The sequence below is a fragment of the Amblyomma maculatum genome, chromosome 1 (assembly GCF_055883805.1).
Source record: "Amblyomma maculatum isolate TAMU_Amacu chromosome 1, ASM5588380v1, whole genome shotgun sequence".
Lineage (NCBI taxonomy): Eukaryota > Metazoa > Arthropoda > Arachnida > Ixodida > Ixodidae > Amblyomma > Amblyomma maculatum.
Genome location: NC_139344.1, coordinates 432,777,117 through 432,802,531, shown reverse-complemented (window position 1 = coordinate 432,802,531; position 25,415 = coordinate 432,777,117). Strand labels below are relative to the sequence as shown.

At 44.0% G+C, this 25,415-nt stretch overlaps 1 protein-coding gene across 1 annotated transcript in view; it reads left to right on the top strand.

Annotated features, from left to right (window-relative positions):
- Positions 1–25,415, top strand: part of LOC146209415 (phospholipid-transporting ATPase ABCA3-like) — a 113,481-nt gene that overhangs the window by 54,838 nt on the left and 33,228 nt on the right. The window contains exons 8-12 of the mRNA XM_084587405.1: positions 698–870; positions 3,818–4,028; positions 5,118–5,265; positions 12,331–12,590; positions 20,696–20,895. Coding sequence (XP_084443531.1) covers positions 698–870; positions 3,818–4,028; positions 5,118–5,265; positions 12,331–12,590; positions 20,696–20,895 — 992 coding nt within the window. The remainder of the gene's footprint in view (positions 1–697; positions 871–3,817; positions 4,029–5,117; positions 5,266–12,330; positions 12,591–20,695; positions 20,896–25,415) is intronic.

Sequence of the window (25,415 nt, the reverse complement as noted above, 5' to 3'; positions counted from 1 at the left end):
CAACGTGGAACTTATTTAGCTTCGCGGCATTTCATTTTTGCTGAATGCACACTTCAACGCCTAGGCTACCTAGTCCCATGCACCTTTGTTGCTGTGGCAGGTCAACACTTCTTTCTGCAACTTGAAAGCCATGTTTAAAACTATAACTATATATGTAAAATAAATGTGTAGGTAGGCGGAACAAAATAATTACTCGCCGTTACATTGTTGCTGAAACTAAGTTTGTTGTAATAGAGACGACCATTCAGATTCTTTTTATTTTTGCGCATCTAAGTGAGTAAATTGCCTAAAAGAAAATAACGGGTTTCTAGTTTAATCTTTTAGTTTTTTAAAGCATTGTGTAGCAGAAATATTCTTTTGTGCGAATCGGAATACGGTCCCTGCAAGCTTGAAGATGAAATATGTAAAAACCAACCATCTTAAAACATAAGTCAGAACTAAATGACAATTCTGAATACTCTTCGGCTGGCGTTCGTTTCTGATAACTAATGATAACGGGATCAAAATGCCGCTATCATTTTAAGGGCTGTGCCGAGCATATTAGAAATGTGGCTCGCCCAGCAGTAATAAAAACGAGACACCACAGTACAAATGCCAAAACTCCCGATACCAGTCATAGAAACCGTACAAACATTGGAATAATTTACGTTGTATTTGAAACTGATGTGTTTTATGACTTTCGGCTTCTCCCCACCAGGTGATCATAATGGACGAGCCGACGGCCAACATGGACCCGGCGGCTCGGCGAGAGATGTGGGAGCTTCTGCTCAAGATCCGCCGCAGCTGCTCCATATTCCTCACCACGCAGCACCTGGACGAGGCTGATGTCCTGGGTGACCGCATTGTGATCATGGCCAACGGGCAGATCAGGTGTGTGTGTGTGTGTGTGTGTGTGTGTGTGTGTGTGTGTGTGTGTGTGTGTGTGTGTGTGTGTGTGTGTGTGTGTGTGTGTGTGTGTGTGTGTGTGTGTGTGTGTGTGTGTGTGTGTGTGTGTGTGTGTGTGTGTGTGTGTGTGTGTGTGTGTGTGTGTGTGTGTGTGTGTGTGTGTGCGTGCGTGCGTGCGTGCGTGCGTGCGTGCGTGCGTGCATGCGGGCGTGCCAGTGACAGTGCTGTATAACAATTCGTTAGAAGATTATACTAGACTGGATATTGATAAAACCACACGCTTGCCAATGTTTGGCAATTGGTCACCTAGAGCAGGAGTTTCATGAGCCTGGGCTCATCATGCATGCGCCCTTGCAGTTCCCTGGTGATTGCAACATGACACCTTCCTTGTGCTTAGACGTGCTCAAAAGGTGGGCTCACGAGTGTTATTTTCTCGCAATAAAACGTTTTGAAGATAGGTGGTCATTGTTGGATGAACCTTCGTTGGAATCTCTTTTTGTTTTCGCATTCCAGTAGGCATGAATATACAGTTGGGAACGAACAAGGACAATCAAAATACTCGGCTTTGAAACATACTGTATTCACTGCAATTAGGTTGGCGCCAACTATAATAAAGTACCAAAAAGCTGAATGGCAGCAAAAACGTTTTCTCAAATATAACCTGGCCAAAAAATACGAAATTGAGATTAAATATTTCTACTTACTTTGAGCCTTCACCCTCTCACTCATCATTGTTGTCGTTCACCTGCAGTGTATAGACATCTAGATGTTCCATCAGTTGCGTTTGAAATGTAAAACTTTTTCATCAAGCGTGCGACAACTTCTTCCAGGATTCCTCTCAGGCTGCAGCAATTCTATTTGCTGCTGCTCTCTATCAGCCGTATCGAAGGTTTGCTGTTGGGATTACATTCAGCGTTTCACTGAGCCAGTCTGCATAAAAGTTACGAGGACGACCAGTTAAGAGATCAGACCCTAAGAGGCTGTAGCAAGCTCACCATGTGGTAGCTGTGGTCGCGTTGTCAGTACAAGTTTTCAGGTCCCCATATTTCGTTTCGTGGTACATATGCCCACGGTAGAAATCGTGGGCGAGAAGGGAGACATAAATCGGCCCTTTACGCCAGTGTCAAAGCATTATCATGAGAATTAATTAGTACAAAATGCCCCTAAATGAGCATTAGGCCTAATGCTAAGCCCCCTTCACCGTAACTGCCTGCCTTTGACGTGATATATAAATAGGGAGAGAGCAGAGGTTTAAGTCAAGTGGCAACACGCAGCCGCAAGACACGGGAATTTATGTGCAAAGTCAGAGCCACTCTATGACATGTTTTCGTTGCTGAATTACAGACTATTAGGCCACCACGCTTTCTTCTAATTGCGTTTAGTGGAGTTTCAATGAGTGGTCGTCGTATGATATGCGTTATAATGTATAAATTGTCGAAACTATGGCGCCTTTTCTGTTCGTTATTATGTGTTGTTAGAAACTCGGCCAAAATTGGAATCAGTCCAGTACGCACACTTGTGACAACATAAGCAGTCTATAGAGTCAGTATGTCTAGCCGGTTTTCAGTACGTTAACTTAACTTCACAGTTAGAAGATGAAAGAGTCAATAAAGCGTGATGACGAAATTTAAAAAAACTCACCGATAACAGATAAACTTCCCTCCCCCTCCCCCTGTGCATGCAGGTACTATGCGGATGTACTGAAGTTTGTCTATTATTTTATACACACAACCTTTTCTCCGCAGGGTACAGGGAGACTGGCATTATTGAAGCGATTTGGAAATGCAGAAAGACAGAAAAAGCACTTGACTATGCACTACCTACTCCTTTTTCGTTTTAAATTAAACGACCTTGTGTCTACAAACAGCCAGATAATAGACGCTTCATGAACTCATCCTTCTACAATTCTTTCTACACTTCTATACTTCTTTGAGTAATGTTTTCATTCCTACTTATCGCCCTGGCAGGCGTACTTTGTTCCCAAAATGAGCGCAACCAGTTGCCGTCTACGAGACGGAAAGTGCGCTAGAAGTAATCACATCTACTCCTCCTTGGGGGATTCCCCTAAATATTAGATCAACACCGTTCCCACTTCGAGTTATTGATCAATTTGCTCTCGCCCTACCATCCGATCTGCTCACCGTACTAGTTAGAACAGTTGGCAGAGCGACTGCCCCAGAAAAGCGGTGGCCCCGGGTTTGATTCCCGGACCAGGACGAATTTTGCTTTAACTGCGAAGTTTCTGTGAAAGCTGTATAGCTTTTCTTTGTAGCGGCTGTTGGGTGTATGCAATGAGTAATTATTCCATTATCACAAATTTAGTACGGGCGAAACGTTAATAAAAGGTCCTTTTTATCTTCCGTTGGCAGCTTAGCTTCCTCCATTTTCACAGGAAACTACCATGCTTGTGGCTACCCATATGTTGGTTCAATAATATTCCAGTACTCTTTACAATTTTAACGGCGACACATAAGACTTGAGTCAGAGCAGGAATTCTGGTAGTAGGTGTATTTTCTTTTATCCGAAGTGTTGCTTGTGAAAAACAATCAGAGGAAGCTAGCTTGTTTACGAGGAAGGAGCTTGGTATTGGTTGCAGATGCCGATTCCCTCTCCCCCTCTCCTTAGAAATTGGCTATGAAATTCATTAAGATTGTCTCAATAAAGAGAGCGGAAATGCTCTGTTCTGGTCACAACTGAAATGTTTTGACAATCCCGGAAGCACAAATAACAGCAATGGTCGTTCGGCGCATGAACTTTCTTTGAAGCACATAATTTCCTCAATTGAAATTATTGTTATCCTTAACAATCTTGGAGGGCCTATACCTCGCATTTTTTTAACATTAAAAGGACACTTGATCTCCTCTGATTCAGCAGGGTGTGCCTGTGAAAGTGTTCACGTTGCTGGAATTTTTGTTTACCGAATCGAACGCAGGTGCGGTGGTTCCCCGACCTTCCTTAAACAAAGGTTTGGCACTGGGTACCGCATAAAGATCCACAAGCTGCCCAATTGCAAGCCGGCTGCCATCGAGCAACTGCTGAGAAAGTACTCGCCCAAGGCACGACTGCAAAGCAACACCGAGAACGAAGCGCAATTCATTCTGGGTCAAATGTTGGCCACGCGGAAGATAGTGACCATGTTTAAGGTAAACGCCAGGCGCGACATAGACAGTGCAACTTGGCACAGCAAACTTTGGCGCCGTTTCGAAAGGATGGCCGCCGAGGTCATCAGACATGTATTCGTGGCAGATTGAGTATCATCACGAAAATTACGACGACAGGAGTCGTACAAACGTTAGATAAGGAATCAACAAATCCAAATCTTGTTCTTCGCGTCCTTGTTCATGTCTACATTGAGATCCAGTAAAATCTATGAGCAAGAGAAGTGTCAGCCTACCATATTTTATGTACACTGAACGGCTAAGGCTAACAAATATGCTCATTTTTATTAAAGTCTGAAAGTAACCACAATAATGAGATGATATTTTTCAGCGACAATCTAGTACTGAAATCAGAAGATTTTATACGCGTATATACAATTATTAACAAGTTATTCACTGGCTAAAACGTTATCTTATTGCATGGTTTAGTATATTGACAAGGCAACGAATGTGTGGAGTCAAGAAGGGAGGGGGGTATGGGGGGGCGGGGCGGCGCATGCTTATAAAAACTGCAAACTGTCATATATATGCGGGATTACGAGCAAGAAGCAGAATCATAAGCTATAAGTCGAGGTTTTTGTACTGCCTGTACGTGCGGGGGCCAGGTGGCAGCTTGTTCGCTCGTGGACGGAAGCGCGAAGCTAAGCTTTGCCTACTGCCAGAACACAACGCAAAGAGCGCTGCAGTCTCACTATATGAGTACGATTACATTGCTGAATGTCGAAGATAGCAGCAGGTTGCAGAAGCGGATGAATTTACAATATACAGCACCCTCAAATTTACAATTGCATAGCCTCGGTGACTCAGTGGACGGGACGTTGAAATCTAGGACAAGGGTTCAATACAGGCTAAAGCGGCCTCATTTCGATGGAGTCAAAATGGAATCACGTGCTATACAACATCAATGAACAATAAAAAAATCTAAGGTGTCTTAAATTACTTCAACCCTCCACTATAGGCTCCTACCTAGGCAATGTTGCTTTCAGATGTTGAACATTGTAAACTGCTGAACAAAGTATATGTTGTGCAAGAGACACCAGGATAATCCGGTTCTGAACTTTTTTTGTTTTGCAGGACATTGAGCAGAGGAGCGAAGAGCTAGGCATCGCATCTGTGGGCGTGGCGGTCACCTCTTTGGAAGACGTGTTGGTCCAGGTGGGCGAAGAGCAACACGTCCACCATCGCAACCCAGAAACCGGCAGGGGAGACGTCGAGGCTAACAGTGAGCTGATGAGCGCTTAGTCCGCGGTTTCAAATGCCCTGAAAAAAACTTGCATACGCTATCCGAGCAGGCGTCAATGTGTGACATTCATACCAAGCGCCTCCTTAATACTATGTAGCCAGACTTTGGTTTAGACCTCTACACTGTCCATACAATATGGGAGCCAGCCGCAACTTACAATCAACTCAAGAGTAAATCTTTTTCTGATCAATGTGCAATAATCATGTGATCATTAAGATTAACGAACGAAAAGTAGAAATAATTACCACACGGAAATGATGGGCCTCGAGCTCACGACCATGGATCCGATAAAAACAAAGAAAACTAGAAAAAACTTTGGCGGCCTCGGTTAGTTGTTGCTGACACCCTTTGTATATATCTAATAATAATCATCTTACTTTTGCAATAATTTTTGCTGATTACACTGTTAATCACCTTACTTCCTCCGATCTCCCTCGCAAACCAGACATCGCACCTAAATGGAGTCTTGGAATAAAAGATACGGAATGCCGTCTTTTGTTTTAAAGCCAACATGGGGCTAGCCTTCTCAAGATCGAGGCCACACACTGACATCACCGCCCGGCACTCAAAAAAAGATCAACGTTCACGGTACCGCATAGTTTACGGTTGAGCATCGGCTTTGACCGCAGCTACTCTGAGATGTTTCTATCGGGGTTTGGAGGTCATAAGGGGAAACACAGCGGCTTGTCGCTGTGCGACTTTTTATCTGACACCGAGTGAGAAGGGTCAATAAAAAGATAAAAAAGCCTGACACATATCACCTACTTTGCTTCATGTTTCAGCAGGTGGTGTCATGGCATTTTAACCCCTCCTTCATATATAGGGCAACCAGTGGCCAATTAGCAGCTGGCACATTATTTTAAACACATTAGCTGTGTTAAAATATGTGCCTATAGCTAATGCAGCCAGAACCTTCCAGTTCCGCAGTTGTTTAAATTCAATCTTAATTACCGCACGCGATTTTGCTCTGGCAAACTGAATGGCCTAATATGAAGCATAAACTGCCTCTTTTGCTTTCCAAATCATAGCGCCACCATTACCGCTGTATTCGAACACTCCTTTCAGAGCCCAGGTGGCTGTTTCTTCTGAGGAGGCTGAAACACTGTTTCGGATATGTATAAAAGCAGCTAAGTAGCGATGTTTTTATCAATGTAAGCAAAGTCTAGAACCCAATATCCAACTGCACTTTTGCTACATTATCTCGGTTGCTAAACGTATCACCAAGCCATCTCTTCATTAGCATCTCACGGCTCATCACCCTACGTCCTAGCCGATTATCTGTGCGCATGAAAAAAACCGGAGTGGAAAAACTAAAATGCAGGAAAATCAGAAAAAAGCCTGCTTACGGAGCTTACACTCCGGAATTTCTATCTGCTAAGCTGTTCCAACCTTCACGTACAGCCCCTCCCGTTGTTGGCGGCATCCGCACAGGCCAGTTATAGCTTCGTTCGGCCACGATAGTAGCGTCATTTTGTTTACACAACTGCTTTAAAGGTCCCGTTAGGGCCTTGGTCCGAGTCAGACATGATACTTCTGGGAAATTAAGACACGGTGGCTAGGCTTGTCTAAACCAACCCAAAACGTCAAGCCGCTAAGCAACACAATCCCTTTCATCCTCTCTTCTTCATGCCTCCCTCAAAAGTGGAAAGGATTATATGTATGTCCTGTGTGCTTTCTGCAAACATTGGCAGGAGGCTGTTCTCTCTGCTGCCACCTGCCGCGTCATCAAGTGGCCTATTACGCTTGCAGCGATATGCAATTCTGGATAGGGCACCTGAAAGATCTGCTCTCGTACACGCACACGTGAAAAGTTAACGATTTATTGGATTGGCGAACTGCGTGCACCCAAAAGAGAATCGTCATTGAGAGCCGGCAGGTGGGAGCCGGCAGGTGGGAGCCGGCAGGTGGGAATTTATGCACTGTCGCGGCTTACCTTTCCAGGCGAATCTTAAGTATGCATCTGTTGCTTTTTTTGCATGACGTGGGTGCTTATATCTCGCCACCTTAGTCCGGCTGTAAGTAACAGACCAATTCGAAAACAACAAATAACGCACTGAAAGGAAGGGGAAGTTTTGTTGAAAATAAAATAAAGTGGGAGTTTCATTATAGCTCGTGTATCGCCAATGAGGTTTTTGACGTAGAACTGAAAAGAAAGAAATTCTGGCCTCAATAGCTAACGATAGTGACATTCTTATTTCGTATTGTTGGTTACTATCTGGCATATAAAAGCTTCGCATGTGGTTGGAAAGGTATCTTTATTACTAAAACAAGGCTGGCAAAGGCCAGCTTCAATTTACTTCGGTGTCACTTTAGAAAAAGCTTGCTATGCTCTCATTCCTGCATGTCCATGACCTGTAACTTGCATTGACTACTAGAGCCAAGGTGCAGTAGGTTATGACTTGCTTTTAATGCAAAGTTTGGTTAGGAGCGTCAGATTTGACAGCTGAGTTTGCATACCACAGGGTGCCCCAGCTAACTTAAACCAGGGGTTTAAAAATAGAACATCTGAGGTGGACTAGCGAAACTTTGCCTGTACAGCTTCAAGCTGTTTTGAGCACCACAGACTATATTTTTGGTTCCGCAATTTATTAATTAGTTATTAGGCACATTTTACAAACTTACAGCACATTGACTTTAGACAGTGATATTCAAGATTGGAGTGAACCTTCGAATGCCCCGGTTCCCTTTTATTTGCGGTAAAAAGAGTCTCACGGGTATCTTTTTTGGGAGCTCCACAGAAATCCCGCGAAGTACAAAAAATAATCGTGACAAGCGCATTTGCGCGCCACGATTTGTGTTGCTCTCAACGTGACTTGAGTAAACTGAAACAGTTGCGGCCGTCGCTGCATAACCCTGTTGGAGCGGCAGGTTGATATCTCTGCGGTGGTTTCTTGGCCTGCATGAGCCAGTCGGTGCGTGTGACGGTGAAAGCTGCAGCGAGGGCGGCCACGCAGTGGTGGTGGGGATGATAAAAAATTTAATTTGAAGTAGAGGTGTAAACCCCCTAAGGGAACCCACATACTAGGTGGTGTCCTAGTCAGGGACCCAATTGGTCGAAGCCGCCGTCCTGGCTCTCTGGACCAAGGTCTTGCGCTTATGGTCTGAGCAGCCAAGCAGGGCTGACTCCCAGTTCTCTATTGTAGTGTTAGGGGTAGGGATTAAAGATGAAGTTTGCTGGCAGGCCCACACCATGTGGTAGGTATCTGCTACCTCGCCATAGTGTTGGCTCGTGCCGGTCACCATGGGGTCGGAGTGTTTCATTATAGCCGGGCATAACATTGTGTTCGTAAAAAGTCGCCGGAGCACGTATTCGTTCGCACCCCCCCTCCCCCCCAATCCCCTTAGCGGGTGTAGGGTATCGGCGATGATTATATTTGTAATAATCTATAATTTCTTTATATGTGATCAAGAGTTGGCCCTAATCCTGTTTCATCATGTGGCGAGCTAGCTGCAAACATCACAGTTCACCGTTGTTAATAATAATAATAATTATTCCTCTCCTTCCTCCTACGTCACATCAGGTGTGCCGCAAGGAAGCGTCCTTGGCCCATTACTCTTCTTGATCTATATTAATGACCTGCCGAATACCATCTCGTCTTATACACGCATATTTGCTGATGACTGCATCATCTATCGTGCAATAACGGACACTGAAGACCATATTTTACTTCAAAATGATCTGAACCGCGTTAACGACTGGTGTAAAACGCGGCTGATGACCTTGAACACTTCCAAATCTAACATAATTCCTTTCTCACGAAAATCAGCGAATTCGAATTTTTTCTACCACATTAATAACGTTACATTGGCTCGGAATACGCGGTACAAATACCTAGGTGTCCACCTCACTCCAAATCTTTGTTGGGCAGATCATATAGCAACCATTTCTGCTCACGCTTCCAGGTCATTAGGATTTCTTCGCCGCAACCTACAAAACACTACGTCTCATGTCCGTAGATTAGCCTACATAACTTTTGTTCGTCCGCTCCTAGAGTACGCTTCCTTTATTTGGTCACCTCATCAGCAATATTTACTAGAGAAGTTGGAAGCAATACAAAACAGGGCTTGTCGTTTCATCTCGCGTAATTATAATTTCCATTTCAGCGTAACCCAGCTCAAGCTTGAACTTTCACATCATCCGTTAAATGTCCGTCGTGATATTGCCCTTCTATCTCTTTTTCATAAATACGCCCATGGCACTCTGTCATCCCTAAGTCATCTACAACGTCCCTCCTACCTATCGCATAGATTGCATAACGACTACAGCTATGCTCGCATTTACGGCAGTTCTAACGCTTTTAACTTCTCATCACTCCCGCGCGCCATCCGCCTGTGGAATGATCTTCCGAATAGCATTGCATCTCTCCACAATCACGAAGCGTTTCGCGAAGATCTACTAAAGCACTTCATTGATAACGCTTAGCATATCATGTACGTTCCTGTCATTTCTGTAACTATTCCTTGAAGGGGCTTTTTTGATGCGCAGTAGTTCTGTGGCATAGTTCAATCTACATTTTTGTTTTGCATCTTCTGGCTTGCCTTATATGATTTGTGTTTAGTAGTTCTTATAACTCCCTCTGCGTTGCGATATATTGTTTATAGATTTGTATAATTACCACTGTTTTCCTGTACTTGCGATTGTGATTTTGCTTTTTACCGACTATGCGGATATCTTTGTATTTGTCCCCCCTTACACAATGCCTCTCCGGAGGCCTGTAAGGTATATGTAAATAAATAAATAAATAAAAATTTCTGCCCATACCGTTGGAACTGGGCCGTCCTACCACTACGGCAAATCTTTTGGTTAACTCAAACCATGATTCAACACAGCATAATCGTGGCTTGCGAATGCGCTTGTCACGTAAGATTTTTTTGTATAGCGTGGGCTTTATTTGGAACGTGTAAAAATTTTCACATTTGAGGCTTACTTTATCGCAGATAAATTTAGTGGGTACTTTTGAAAGCGCTCTCTAAATTTGCAAAACACATTTACTGCTTGAAAGTAATATTTAGTTATTCAGAGACAAATTATGTTATTTTAAACTGAACATCAAAAAGACAAAGATCATGGCGTCTTGCCCTATCAAGTCCTGGAGCATCAATGGACAAGAAGTGGAAGCTGTGACAGATTTTCTCTTCTTGGGCTCCAAGATTACCTCGGAAGGAGACTGCAGCCATGAAATTAGGAGACGCCTGCTTCTGGGAAAGAAAGCAATGGTTAGCCTTGACCGCCTAGTAAAGAGCAGAGACATTAGTCTGCCAACCAAGATCCGTGTAACTCGTGCTATGGTCTTTCCAGTTGTGATGTATGGATGCGAGAGTTGGACTGTGAAAAAGGCTGACCGCCGAAGAATTGACGCTTTTGAATTGTGGTGCTGGCGAAGACTCTTGAGAGTTCCTTGGACTGCCAGAAGATCAAATCAGTCGATATTGTCGACCATAAACCCTGACTGCTCATTGGAGGGTCAAATTCTAAAGTTAAAACTCAGCTACTTTGGTCATCTGATGAGAAGAGAGGAGTCGCTGGAGAAAGATTTGATGTTGGGAAAGGTTGACGGTCGCCGCAGAAGGGGTAGGCAGCGAACGCGATGGTTAGATGGCATCCTCGAGGCACTGCAGATGAAGTTATGTGATGTTAGGAAGATAGTGAGAGACCGGAAAGCGTGGCGTGAAATGGTCCATAGGGTCACGAAGAGTCGGACACGACTGAACTGAACTGACGATGCAAAACAAAAACAATACTTGCGATGCACAAAATGACTGTATAGACCCTGGCCTACCTCAAAAGTTTTACGTTTTAATCGTTTGCTAAAATTAATAGGGGCTCCCTCTATATGAGAATACGAAATGCATTGCCTGCTGACACAAGACGTTATCTCATCTACTCAAAGGCATAATTCCGCTACCTCACATTGCAAAGAGGAGTCTAGTGCAGTCTCCTAAAATAGAAAGATTTATCGGCAGTGATTCATCAAGGTACAGAACAATGCCTGCTAGTATGTTGTTCTGTTAATAACACACTTCATTCTATTTACTCCTAGCTAGTGATGCGCATGGCTCTTTCTCATAAGGCGTATGAACGTGAACACGAGATGTATGAGCATAGTTCCATAAAACCTACGCACCGCCCAAGATTGAATTGTGCAGTGTACGTTCGAGTTCGCTATTTCCATGCGAACAAAGATTGCATTTAGTTAAGCAGTTCTGTTAGCGTCTTTTGAACTCGCGTTGTTCACGGAATTCCTGACATGAAAGGATCAGACAGGCGGATCTCTTCACGCAATAGTAGTAGCCATAAATCTATAAAAACATCTAAGACGGTCGTTAAAATGCACCTTCTGAACATAGAACGAACACTGTTAAGGTCCAGAAGTATGCCGAAAAGAGGTGGAAAGGAAGCACGCCTGCTGGCCGAGTAGCAGGTTAAAAAAAGACAGGTTTCTTTGCCAGCACACGGCAGAAACACGTTCTGAGGAACAGACACCAAAATGAAGGCAGAATGTGAAAATGGTGATTGCAGGGCCGGGCAAAGCAAGGATATAAGATTCGTTACGATTGAAAGAACCACACTAGGTGAAGTGTTGGAATATTGTGATAACGCTGCCCTTGGTCAAATGCTTCGAATGGGTTGAGTGAGAGACTTGAACGGCTCACACCAGACTACGTATAGTATAATGACATTTGATTTACCAACCACGGTATTTCTGTTTTACGTGATGGCATATAAAGGTGTTCTTGCCGGAAAACTGCCGCGGCATGCTGCGGCCATTGGAACCAATACAGACTAGATACCTCTTTGGCAAGGTATTTCGCGCCCGTGCGCTCAAAGTTTGAAAGTGGATTTGTGAGTGCAAATGCGCGCATATGCAATTTTTTAAGGCATACCCACCGCAGACGGCCAATGAACACTGACTTATGTTGTTAATGTGGAGCTTAAATGCCACTGTAGTGTTATTTTACTGAGATTTGCAAAATCCTTGAGACTCCAGAAGACTAGGTTGCCCGTTCTGTAGCGCCTTTCATTCGTCTTTGCCGCCGACACAGTGGCCGTAGTGAAGACAATGGCCAGCACCGTCGCCATAGAGCCCTCGTTTCTGAGCCGCGTCTGGGCCGTGCTGCTGAAGCGCGCCACGTACGTGTGGCGGCAGAAGAAGATGCCGCTGTTCAGCTGGTTGCTGCCGCCGCTGTTGCTCTCACTGCTCTTCCTCCTGGAGTACGTGGGCCTCCGCGGAAGCGGCTACAACGTCGAGCACTTCGGCGACAAGGTCCGCTACACATTTCCCGAGGTAGTCGGAGGCGCCCAGGTAAGCTGTGCGATTCCAGATAGACCGAATACAAACCAGCGTCGTTTGCATTACTTGACACCGTCAAATTCTAGCGCGATTAGTCAAGCAATTTCATGTTTATCGTGGGCACAAATTTATATAGTAATGCAACGGTAAGTATTCGACTTTAAGAGAATTTCGCTGGCTCCATAACTTGCAGCGGTGCATGACGAAAGTTAGAAGCTGCACTTACGCTGCGGGTCCTGTTAGTTACAGTTTTACATGTAGATGTGCTACTATTTCATGTAGCAAAAATATGCATTATTTTAAGATTACGGAAGTAGGTGCTTGTATCTGTACTGTAACGCTCATATTCTGAAAATTTCTAAAGGACAGCTTCCAATCATGGCCCCACCGCTAAGAGGATAGTGAAACAAAGTAAACATTTTCTCGACACTTCTTTGAGATCGAAAGGGTTACATTATCAAGACACTGGCTTTACAACATTCTGCCGAAACTCTTAATGTCCGTATTTTTAGAAAGCACTGATTAATCTCGATGTCGATTTTGATGAGGCCCCAAACCATCACAATCACAATAAACCGCAAATATATTGTTCACAAATATCAGGAATATTCAACGCCTGCTCATGTCGACAGCGGTGCACATGTTCATTTATATGTGAGGTTCTCCGCACCTTTTCTTTGAAAGTGAATTTTCACACAGATTCGCACTTCGGATGCGACCAGATTTGAGCGAACTCGTTCGCTTGGGAACGCATTAACATTATAATTAACACAAAGCATTGAGACTCGCATTGCGTTGTTGAGTCGAGCTGTGATGAATGCTGGGCCCGCATTCCAAATTCGTGACATTTTTTTAGAAGTATCGTTATCTTCCTGACTTCGAGTCATCTGTTGGTAGAAAGGCTGGAAACGGACATGGCAGCAACTCCTCAATCTGATGTCTGGGGTTCAGGGAGATAACGACATTTGTGAAAACGACAAAAACTCAGAATGCGGACTCTGAAGTGATTGAGCTAAGCTAGAAAGCAGACATAGCACGTGCCGTATACTAGCTTAGTAAACAATGATTTTAAACGCGTATATGTGCGCCCATTTAACTCTATAGACCACATCACGACTCTCGGAGTAATCGGATTGACTGGCTTCTTAAAGGTCCACAGAAATCGTCACCCAGAAGGGTAAACAGCGCCATAACACTGATCGATATTGAACCACCCATCATTCTCCTGCAAACATTTTCGATCTAGCTTCTGCAACACCAGAGATATCGGCGATTAAAAATTACCCTTCCAATTTTCCCTCTGACCTCGCACGCCCGAGAGAGTCATAAAATATATATATATATATAAGCAAGTTCAAAGCTACGCCCAGAAATACGTCACTTCGACGAACTTCCGGTTGCCGCGCGCTCGCTCGCTAGCGTACTCGCGTCAACCCGCGTCCTCCCTCGCACAAGCCTGAGACGCCTGAGGTGTTCGGCAGTTCGCGTAGCGCACGAGTAATACGTTAGCGTAACCGCGGTCACGCGAAACACGGCGGACCAAACCATGGTTACACATCTAACCGCGGTTATTGCAAACCCAGTTTGGCGACCTCGGTTTGCGTCGTAAGCCGAGGTTATGGCTGCATCTGTTGACGGAGGCTTTCGTCGGCGCCCGAGTGCGCGAAACGCACGCGCGAGTACGCTTCATAAAGTTATTCATTTGCCCACTGTGTCACGTTTAAAGATCGATGTATAGAATATGCGGTATCTGCTGTGCCGCCCGACGTCTTCGATTACGGCCGAGAACGCCGCACTGTGTACTGAAGCCTTGTCCTGCCTGCAGTATCGTTTGAACGTCTTGCTGAGCAGAAATGTCAAAAAATACGCGGCCTTAGCTGTGATGAAAGTACACGAGTTCGCAACGCTTGCAGCACGGGATGCCGCGAGTACGGTGAGGTACGTTACAATTTATCGCGGGGGTGGGGCATGCGAGCGCGGTGAACGACGGCGCCGTGCGTGACCGTTCCTAGTCGTCGCCAGGCCTAAATTGTTCCGCTTCGAAGCCGCTATGGTCGGCGCTTTGTAACTGATCAACGCTGTCGTAAATCGTCTACTTATGAAACTGCCTTATTGTGACTCCTATGCTGCCATAGTAATATAATGGTAGGAATAACTCTGGCGACGCATTAATCGCAGAGCTAGTACGAGCAGACCGGATGAGCCGAAATGCACCAGCGACAGCTGCCTTGAGCAGAAACTTGCTAGTATGACGCCTGTCGCCCTTAGCAGCAATTTGCTGCTGGTCAGCGATCCTCACGAGGGCTTCATACTTGATATCCAGATCAGTGTTCCATACGCCAACAAATTTTAGCACGCTTTAGTTCGGACATCGGCGTTAACGATCCGCCCTGTCGTTCGCGTACGGTATGCGGGAGGAGAGGCACAGCGGTGGTGTTCACAGCGGGTGAGGTGGTGCTGCCATCGTGCGGTGCTTGACCGTGCTGTTTACGCCTCGTTGGACGACACTTCGGCACTCTTGAAACCACGTTATGTATATATATATATATATATATATATATATATATATATATATATATATATATATATATATATATATATATATATAAGATATTTGTAAATGCAGCTTCGTTCCGCCGATCACTGCGTCACTTCGGTTGTTGTACTTGATGGGCAATGGCCGCCTAACCGAGAAGGGCGGCGAGCTGTGTAACACCAGCGAACCGCGATTGGCGCAGCGCACGAGCAGACGACTTTCACAGCTACCGGAAGTGTGTCTGTGACGTCATGGCTGCAGTGACTGCAGCGAACGGCAGCTTCTAGCAAGCCTTGCCAGTCAACTCACCCGTGACGTCTCAGGTTAAGGAAATGCTTCCATGCAACACCACCAAGCGACTACCTTTCAGACTGTGAATTTCAAAAATCGCTGTTTTAAAAAATTAATATTAAATTGCTGCCTTTTTTTATTGGAAAGGTTATTGCGACAACAACAAATATGCGCAAATACTGTTTGGAACGATCGCTATAAAAGCTAGTGGCCGGTCCAATACATAAATTACTTTTATTTCAGCCGCAGAGCGCCGAAAGCTGAAAAAGTCAATCGTAATGACGCACTATATTACACGTTTACAAGGTACGCACCACAAAACCAAGAAGAATATAGGAGATGTAAGAATGAAACGAATGCATAATACTATGGAATACAAATATACGAAAACAATACACAGCATGCATAGAGAAATGATGAGTCGATAATTCACAAGACAAGATTATGAGGCAAAATTTGATTAGGCATGGAATGCAGTTTGCAAGTAATTTTAAAGTTGCTGGCAACTTTTACCTCAATCGGCAATTCGTTCCGAATTTTTTCTCCATTGAACTCTATGCAGCGTTCGCCCTAAACATTGCTACATTTGTGAAGGTTAAAGTTACAATTAGATGCTTGTATTGTATTACGGGAAGGTAAGGCAAAAAGGCTTAACGTAAGGGGAAAGTTAGTGTTTATTATGTTGTTTATCAGGAGTGAAAGTTTATAGTTTGTGCAAGGATGGGAACGAGAGCACATTATTAGCATCAAAAATGTTCCTAGAGTGATCAGAATCAGTTGTCATCGTCCTGAATGCCCACATTTGAAGGCGAAATAGAGGAGATAAGTAGGTTTTATAGGTTTGGGCCCAGGATTCACGACAGCAACTGATACGTGAATGGCAGAAAGAGTAGTATCTCGCCCTAATGAGTGCCTGGCATCCGAACGCTTATTTTTGGCATACGTTGTTAATATGTTCTTTCCAATGTAAATGACAATCAAATATTACTCCTAAGTATTTGAAGGACGAGACTGGTTATATTAACGAGCCACCTTGAGTAAGTCTGAAATTTTAAGTTGTCTTGAACCTGGATTGAAAAATAACGTACTTAGTTCTGGCGACATTCAAAGCTAGGTAGTTTTCAAAGAACCAGGAAGACAAAATTTTGAGTTCTTTCATTACTGTTGTTTGAACTGCCGGAAGAGTTTCACCAGTAACAATTACCGCGGCATCATTAGCATACATTATTAATTGTAAAAAGTGAACTGCCCGCGGGAGATCATTTACATAAAGTGAAAACAATATCGGATCCATAACAGAGCCCTGTGGTACACCTTAAGATATATTTTTTGCATCTGACATGAAATCATTAACAAATACCCTTTGTTACCAAAACGGTAAATAGCTGTGAAAGAATTTGAGTGTCCTTTCTTTAAAGCAATATCTTTCTGATTTCTGCAACAAATGGGATGAGAGACCGTGTCAAATGCCTTCTTAATATCTAGGAACACAACAACAGCAGTATTATTCCTGTTCCAAGGAGTTATACTTTGAGTTTATGCTCAAAAGAATTCGTTTTGCACACTGAACGCATTTTTATTTGGAAATACTGCAGTCTCGGAAGACCAAGCAGTATCAGGGGCTTCTTGGTGACCGTTTCTGTGGACCTTTAAAGTGGGTAGTAACAACGCGGGCAGTCACCTTTGCCGCGAGGGCAGCCTAACGCCCAATATGGCCGTGAATCTCACCCCTATGTAGAATGATGCGTATGAAGTACTGTCTTATTGTAGTCTGTCGCACTTCACGCTTATATATGCTTAGTTCACTTAGTTTTGAAATCATGTTATCGGATATTTTTCCAGCAGTTGCGCTCATGAAGCAGCGAATAATCAGCAATGAAAGTCAGTAATCGCACCAGATATGATGCATATTAGTGGACCATTGCAAGCTGCAAAGAATTCATGCCCACTGTCGACTTCTTCCACTCCATTGTCTACATATCTTTCAACACGTGCGCGTTTAATGGTGGTGGTTTTTCTAATGTTTGTGGCAAGTGTGCCTGAACACACGCGCTTACTTGCATAGAGATATATCTCTACTATTAACACAAGTGTTAGGTGAACAGAGCATATTTTAAGAAATGACATTGAGAACGGAAACTACATAAAATGCAGCTTTAGCAGGTGAATTTCGTGGAAATGTTGGAGCGTCCGCCGTTTGGACCGTTAGTGAAACTTATGTGGAAAAGGAAGCAACTTCAATTCGTACAATCCGTCATATAGTCAAGAGAGGTAGTGAGCAAACACGACCTGGATAATAAGAAATAAGCTTTCTTGAGAGCCCCACTCCTCGTATTGGGAACACGCAAGATCTGCGAGCATATAATGCGCTGAAAGCCGGTATAAACGATACCAATACGGTGTTGTTTGGAAACAACTCATCTCTATCGTAACGTGTTTTTGAATTTCAAATATGATGAGTAACGAAATGGCATAGAGGGAACAAATGCATTCATCTCATGAATCTTGCTCCGCATATTGGGGAAATCGAAAAATTATAGTGGTTCAACGCTTCTGAACCGAATGGGGAGCGAAAGCTTTGGCTGCCGGTGACAGAGCGTTACACCAAGCACAACCTTCGTTCTGTTGAACGCACTGAAGCTCCCCGCTGGTATAGGCTGAATCCACTTTCATGCCCTACGTATGGAATGCCAGCAGGCGCTTTCCTGCTCCACTCATTCAGCCCTCCGTGCCGGAGCGCGCATCTGCTGAGATGCCGCTGCCCTCCGGCTCCTCCTCCTCTCTGTATTGAGCGCAGCGGCGGAGGACCTGTGGAACATAACAGCTGGTTGCCATGGTTACGTGCATGCGGAGTAGAACCTCCGGCTCCACACGGGAACTTTGATTTTACATGGCGTAGTGAAGCTTTTGTTTCAAAATGTCATAATGCATGCGCATGCGCTACACCTACTTTCAACGGAATAAATTGCATTGATACGCTCTTAACGTTGGCAATACATTAGTGGTCATAGAGACGCCTTTTTATTCAGGTACTGTGATAGATATTAGCTTCGTCTTTTTAGCTATAGCTCCGACTAACTTACTACCACTCGAACAACCAAACGAAGCTAACAAAAACGTCCTGGTTGGACGAATGTAGATTTCTTTGTGCGACGAAGATTTCTTTGTCTGACTTCGGAGAAGTATCGATATCTGTCAACCTTTCAGAGCATCTGGTGCTCAGCCGCAGTTCCGGAATTTTCAGTTTCACTATATTGGAAGGATTAACATAAAACAATCGTGTACGGCACTTAATTAAAAAGTAAAAAAGTTTCTTGTCTTTCAAAACGTAAGATACATTTTTACGGGCGAGATCGAAACAATATTTAGAGTTTCGTAAATCTTGCAGTAAATTAAAAATCACGGTACACATATAATTGTATACCCCTTCATCCTCCTCTGATTTACATTTTTTTTCGTAGCCTATAACCTCCTTCACGAGTGCATGATTGAAAGTTTTCAAATTTTATCCTACTGATACATGATTTCTTCACCTTAAGCGAGGCGGTAAAAAACTTCGCGTCCCCAATTCAACCAGCCAGTTTAGTGACATCAATGTAACCTCTTTGTTCATTTTAACGTCTCATATTTTTAGTTGAGGATTTTTTTACCCCGGCAAAAAAACGTTGTGCGAGAAAAGGCTTATTCTTTCTTACCATGTCGGCCTGTCGGAAACCCATTTACAATGCGGAGCAAATGAACAGGCTCATTTATTCGCGGAGAAACATTGTCAGGAGGAGCCACGTTTCTCTGTATGCGTCTCTCATTTCCCCTAAAACCATTTTCTGCAATGAACGCATTTGTTTACCTCTTTTTTCTGAATCCTCTCATGAGAAGCGAACCATGACCAATTAGAGACATTTGGCTTTTTGGTATTAATGCATTTGCTATGAGACGATTATCACAGAATGTAAACTTCGAACATGTTAGCACTATGTGAGCTATACAATGAGAAATATGACAGCTAATTTTATCATCCAATCTGAATATTTCACAGCCACATGGGAGATGTCTTTTCGGTTACTGTTTTTATCATGCGATTATTAATCACTATGTCACTGAGTACCTAACACCTTTTGGAAGCTTTCTTAAAGGGCCACTGTCCAGGGAAAGCCCTTTTAAGCAAAGAAGCCCAGTGTTTCGATCAGGTACCGGAGATAGTCTGTGCAAAATTCTACAGTGACACGCGCGCCGCAAAGCATCGAAAATACAATTCAAAGCTCTCTCATGCTCTCCTTTGGGAAGCCAGCTTCCCCGTTTCCTGCGCTGGCCCGACGGGCCACCGTAATGACGTACGTACCGCGAACGACGTCCATTGGTCCGTCTCGCTGACTGACGGGAGAAGGATGGGTGTCTACCGCGCGCTGCGCGCTTTTCCCTCGCCACGGCCAGACTGAATCCAGCGGCGCGCGCTCCCTCGGCCGTTTCTTTTTTCTTTTTTTTTTCGCGCTCGCGGAATGCCACGCCCCACCTCCCGCCAAACGCGAAGGAGGAAGGGGAATTTGTCTTGCGGAGGCTAGACGACCTCGGGCAGGAGAGCGAAAAACCTTTGCGAGGGAACGGAAGGAGAAAAGCATGACAGAATCGGGTGAATGGGGGGGGGGGGGGGGGGGGGGCTGTAACTGCGTTATTAGTTACTCTTTTCAAAAACATTTTGCGGCCTTGCGTTCTAGGGGCGAAGTCTCACAGTCACCGGGGAAGAAAATATTTTCGACCGGAGGGTGGACAGTGGGCCTTTAACTGGATGTAATTTGGATGTAATTAAGAAACGGAACATGTTAGGGTACCTTTGAAAGTAATTTTCTTGTATATGAGACACATAGCATTGATGTGAACACACTGTATAAGGGAAGCTTCAACAGTGGCAAAGTAAACACGTCTCGTGAACTACTTGGCTAATTTATCTATTAGAAAAAGCATGTTGCATGACAGAGACAGTGACATCGACATTTGCGGCACTTCACGCGAGCGAGTGAGAATTTCACGTTGATTTGCTCGATGTGTCTCCTTGTGTGTATTTTCATTTACGTAAACGTGCAGAGTTTTTTTTTTTACGGGAGAGCATGAACAGCATAAACAAGAGTCCTAGACAGAAGTAAATCTGATTTTGTATAGCGCTGGTGCTACCTCTAAGTTCTGGTTAGTGGGATTTATCGTGGTAAAATGTTTTTCGGGCATATGCTGTAGTCACTGTTGTGTTCTTAAATCTTGCTCCGTGCCTGGTTATTCGTGCTGTTTTATTATGTCACAGGGATTCCTCACATTCGACAAAGAAAATGATTTTATGGAGAAGCAGTTGCAGCCCCTCATCGACAATTCGGAAGAGTTCTTCATAAGAACCGTGGATCCAGACACGGATATCACCGCCACTCTTCTCAACATAGCGAAGGAGAGGCTGTTCAAATACGTCTTCCGAATACACTTCGGCGTGCAGATGACAAAGAAGGCAGGGTGAGTTCCCTATTCGTGGCTCCACTCTTTCGTTGCAACCCCATTGCGATCATTCGCTTGCCTGTTGCATTGTTGGCGGTAGGTAATCTTGTAGCTTTTCTCTTAGAAGTAATTACCGACTATAGAGTCCTACATCTGAGCATTTTTTGCAGCTGAGGTTTACTGTTCAAGAACGCTAATTCAGTCTTGCCTTGCTTAGTCTTCACACGTTAATGGGCGCGACTCGAACTAGGAATAATTCATTATATGAATTCAACTTTCCTTATCTTGCTTACATCTCTACTATATGAAAATTTGATATCCGTACAGCGCACAAGTGCAGCATGCCCCAAAAAACCACCATAGCCACTAATTTTATTGTTTTATTGTGGCCGATCATTAAAACGCGACACCCTTACCGCCCCATCACAATGCTCATGGTCGTCATTTTCAATGCTACGCATTAAAGAATTACAATGAAAATCTCAAATGACTTACTAATGACCCATTTCTTTGAAGTTAAATGCTTCACAATAAAAGTGCCCGCCCTAAGCGAAGTCACACATCATTTTCCGTACACCGTTAATGGTTCGGCTCACTTCGAGTTCCCCTAATATACTTCAAAAATTACAGCCGCTCAAATATTGCACTTTTAAAATGCAAACTTGCATAATTTCAATCTGACTGGTCGCTAACGAAAAAAAATGTTCATTTATTCATCAAATATATTGCAATATTTTATATATTTTTTTGCGATTTGCTATTACGAATGCCAGTCAGAGAAATAACTCGAGTTACTGACATTCTAGTGGAAATCAAGAAGAAGAAATGGGCATGGGCAGGACATGTAGTCCAAATAGAGGATAACCGATGGTCGCTTAGGGCAACAAACTGGATTTCAAGAGAAGGACAGCGTAGCAGGGGATTGGGCAAAATTAAGTGGGCGGAGAAAATTAGGTGGGCGGATGAGGTTAAGTTCTCCGTGGTCAAGTGGATGCAGCTAGCACAGAACCGGGTTAATTGCAGAAATATGGGAGAGTCCTTCGCCCTGCAGTGGGTATAGTCAGGCTGATGATGATGATGATGATGATGATTACGAATGCCTCCCTTTTTGGACAGTTTCCTTTAGAGCCGATGTTTCTATATTAATGTGGCATGGCCGCAAAAACACCTGTCTGCAGTTGTATTACAGCGCATTACAAAGGACCAGCGGCAGTTTAAATTACTATAGAGGCACCACTACGGCATCCATCACAGTCGTGCTAAATGTAGCGAACTGATTTGTTTAGATTTCAACGACTTAAGCGCGCGTGGTACCTGAAGGAGACTTGTTAATAAAGTAATAACTCGTGGTGCACGCATGTAGCTTGGTAGGCTGCGGTGGTGTTCGAGGTATTTAAGCACCGGCATCGCGAAGTCGTCCTTCATCTGTGGTGGTGACTGGCATCGCGCTAGACGGCTAAATGTATTTAGAGTGCTTCAATATCCTCTCCTCTCGCCGCTATGAAAAGAAGTGACATTGGAGTCTTAAATGGGACAGAATAACAAGTTTCCTGTCCCTGACCACTCTAAATCCCAGTTCACCCATATTACGAAATACCTTTACCAATTGTAGGGAAATCCATAAATACGATACCCGTATTTGCATACAACATTTCCTAAAATTACAAAAAATTGGTGATAAATGAGCGCGTAAGAGAAGCGACGCCATTATCACCAACAACGACTGAGAAAATAGGGTCTAAATGTTTTGAAGCAAAAAGCTTCATTGGGCTAGTCAACACCGGGGTGAGCGTGGCACCGGCGTCAGAAAAAGCCACAGCTGCGCATGCGCGAACTCGCCGAGTAATGTCCCTACGAGAGGCGCAGTGTTTGAAGCGAAAAGCTTCACTACGAGGGTCAGAGCCGAGCTTCGCGTATGCCTTGACGCGACGTCATAGCCAAGGCCAAATGCTCCTCTACTCATTAAAAAAAAAATAGCCATCCGGGAATCGAACCTCTATCTCTTGGATCCACCGCCGATCGCTTTATCGCTGTACCACGCCGTGGTATTTTTTTTTTCTTTATTGCCGCGGGTCGCGAAGCGCTGCTCGTAATTCTGCTTGTGTACCGTGAGGATAATAGCGGGATTCCGCGCGTAACAGATACTGCAATTGGCGCGCAATTTGATAGCAAAAAAGACCAGAATAGTTAAGTCACTCAATTAGGGTGACGTCAAGGATGTGACATCCACCTTCTGCCGTCAGCTATGAGGACCAAGCGGGAATGAGTGCGGCGGCTCTTCTTGCCTTCCGCGAGTGACAGATGTTGCGTCTTTCCTTTCCTGTAAACAAAAAACAGAACGTCGGTGAACTTAGACGCGCTCGACATGGAAGCTAAGGAAAGTTTAGCTGCTGACGAACGGTGAAGAAGTCTGGAGAAAGTAACTTCTTCTGATCCCGAGGTACTCATTGCTTTTCGCTACGTATATTCAGGCATAGCTGAGCTAAACCATGTTTAATTTTTTTTCTTTTCGAAAAAGGATGAGGCATGAACCAAAGAACGAAAGTGTGGGAATTTTAACCGATCACTGCAATTTCTCGCGATCTGTAAAATTGCATAAACAGCTGGCACTTTGCCTGGCACAACGACTATAGTAAAAAAAGAAAAGGAAATGCTGTCTGAGTGCCCGGAAAATGCCTACATGAGACTTCTTGTCACTATTGCACAAAGGTTCACTGCAGCTGACAACCAACAGGCTAGATAAGTTGCTACTCGCGCATATTTATGCAGATGCTTCCAACCTTGTATATGTGGTTTCACGAAGAAAATGTCGCATATCTTCCGTGGTAAATGGTGTAAGCCATAGTTACAGGGTTCCTGAGTACTATGTTGCCCAAAGGCCACCGTCATGGTCTCATTCGCACACAAATAAATGTATCAGACAGATTGCTTGCACCAGAAAAGATAAATACCTGAAATGTTAGAAGAGCAACTGAAACAGTGGAATTTGGAATTGGAATTGGTTTATTGATTCCTCGTACAAGCGAGAGAAGGCAGGGACTAAAAGCTATGTGAAAGCCTGACACATGTGAAAGTTATAACCTTAGGTCCAAATGATCCAGTCTTATTGGTCACCAATCAATGCCTGGATTTCTTTGAGATATTGGAGATGTGAGCGTGAAAAAAAGGGGAGTTACGGAACCATCACGGTGAACCTACCGGTTGGTTTAACTCACAGGCAAAGAGGCCACATGAGGAAGGAGAGAGAGAGAGAGATAGCAAACCTTTATCATGAAGAAAATAGGATGAACCGATGTAGGTGGTGCATGCCAGCACAAGTTTTTGCTCTGCGTATATACGGGATGCGGAAAGATCCCACTGCCTCGCCATCCGCCTTGCAAGCGTAGCTTGTATCGTCGCACTCGAGCACTCAAGAAAGAAGGTTTCCCAAGCCTTTTTAGGGGGGGTGGGGGGTAGGCAGGGAAGTAAGGATTGTATTGACAGGCCCACAGGGACGTCGTATGAGACGGGAGAGTAGCAGTTGGATATGCCGAGCTAGGCACTCGTTCACGCACATTGTCGAACGAAACTTGCGGTAGCAGATATTGTTTCACATTTCGAGAATTATAAGAAAGTAGTGTGAGTAACAGATGCATACAAATCGGCAAATTTACACCAGCGTTATATTGCATTATTAAATATATGCTGTCTGACAACTCCCCTGAATACCAACGAGCTCATCATAATAACGGCTCAATAAGAATAACAAGAATTCAACTAGATTTGCCACAAATAGCAACTGCTTACTCCCAATAGCAAGTAGTAATTATGGAAAACAAACCAGTCTTTTTTCTTATTGTTAGTTCAGAACGAGCTTCCCACTGGCATTAAACGTTCAACACCTCTGACTGTCTTTAATCGTGAACTAAACTCGTATTTTGTTGTCGTTCATAAATTGCTGGTGACAATTTATAACGTTCTTACTCTGGTTCTGCTTACCTTATACTTCTGGTTCATATGTAGAGATTTTTTTCACTTCTCCTTTTACTTTTTTTTTGAGGTTAGAATTCTTGAAACTAGAAATTCCTGAAAGAAAAGGTCTCGATGTAGCCTTCGTGCTTTGGGACCTCCGTCTGCATATTGACTGATGTACTGCTTATATGTCCGAGGAAAAATGTTCTTGAGAACGGTGGTTCACTTTTGCTTCAGCGTTCGCTATGCCTGCTCTTAATGCTTCACTGCAATCAGTTGCAGATTGAATACCTCGCTACGTTTCTTGCAGAAGTCTTGTTTCGTTTCCTTTGAATAAATTGAAATAGGGCGTCCATTTCCGAAACAAGCGAGATATCGAATGCTGAGTAGTCTGTTCTCGTAACAACTATTCGTAACACTTACTATGCCGGATGGACGTCGCTGTCTCAGAACCAAATAGTTTCGATATATTAACCCCAAAGTTTGGTGCATGGCTTAAACGCTATTTGCATACAGTTCAGAACAGACAAGAAGTCAATGCAGTATTCGTCGTGTCAGCTTTTCTCCCATTTTTCGCCCTTTCATTT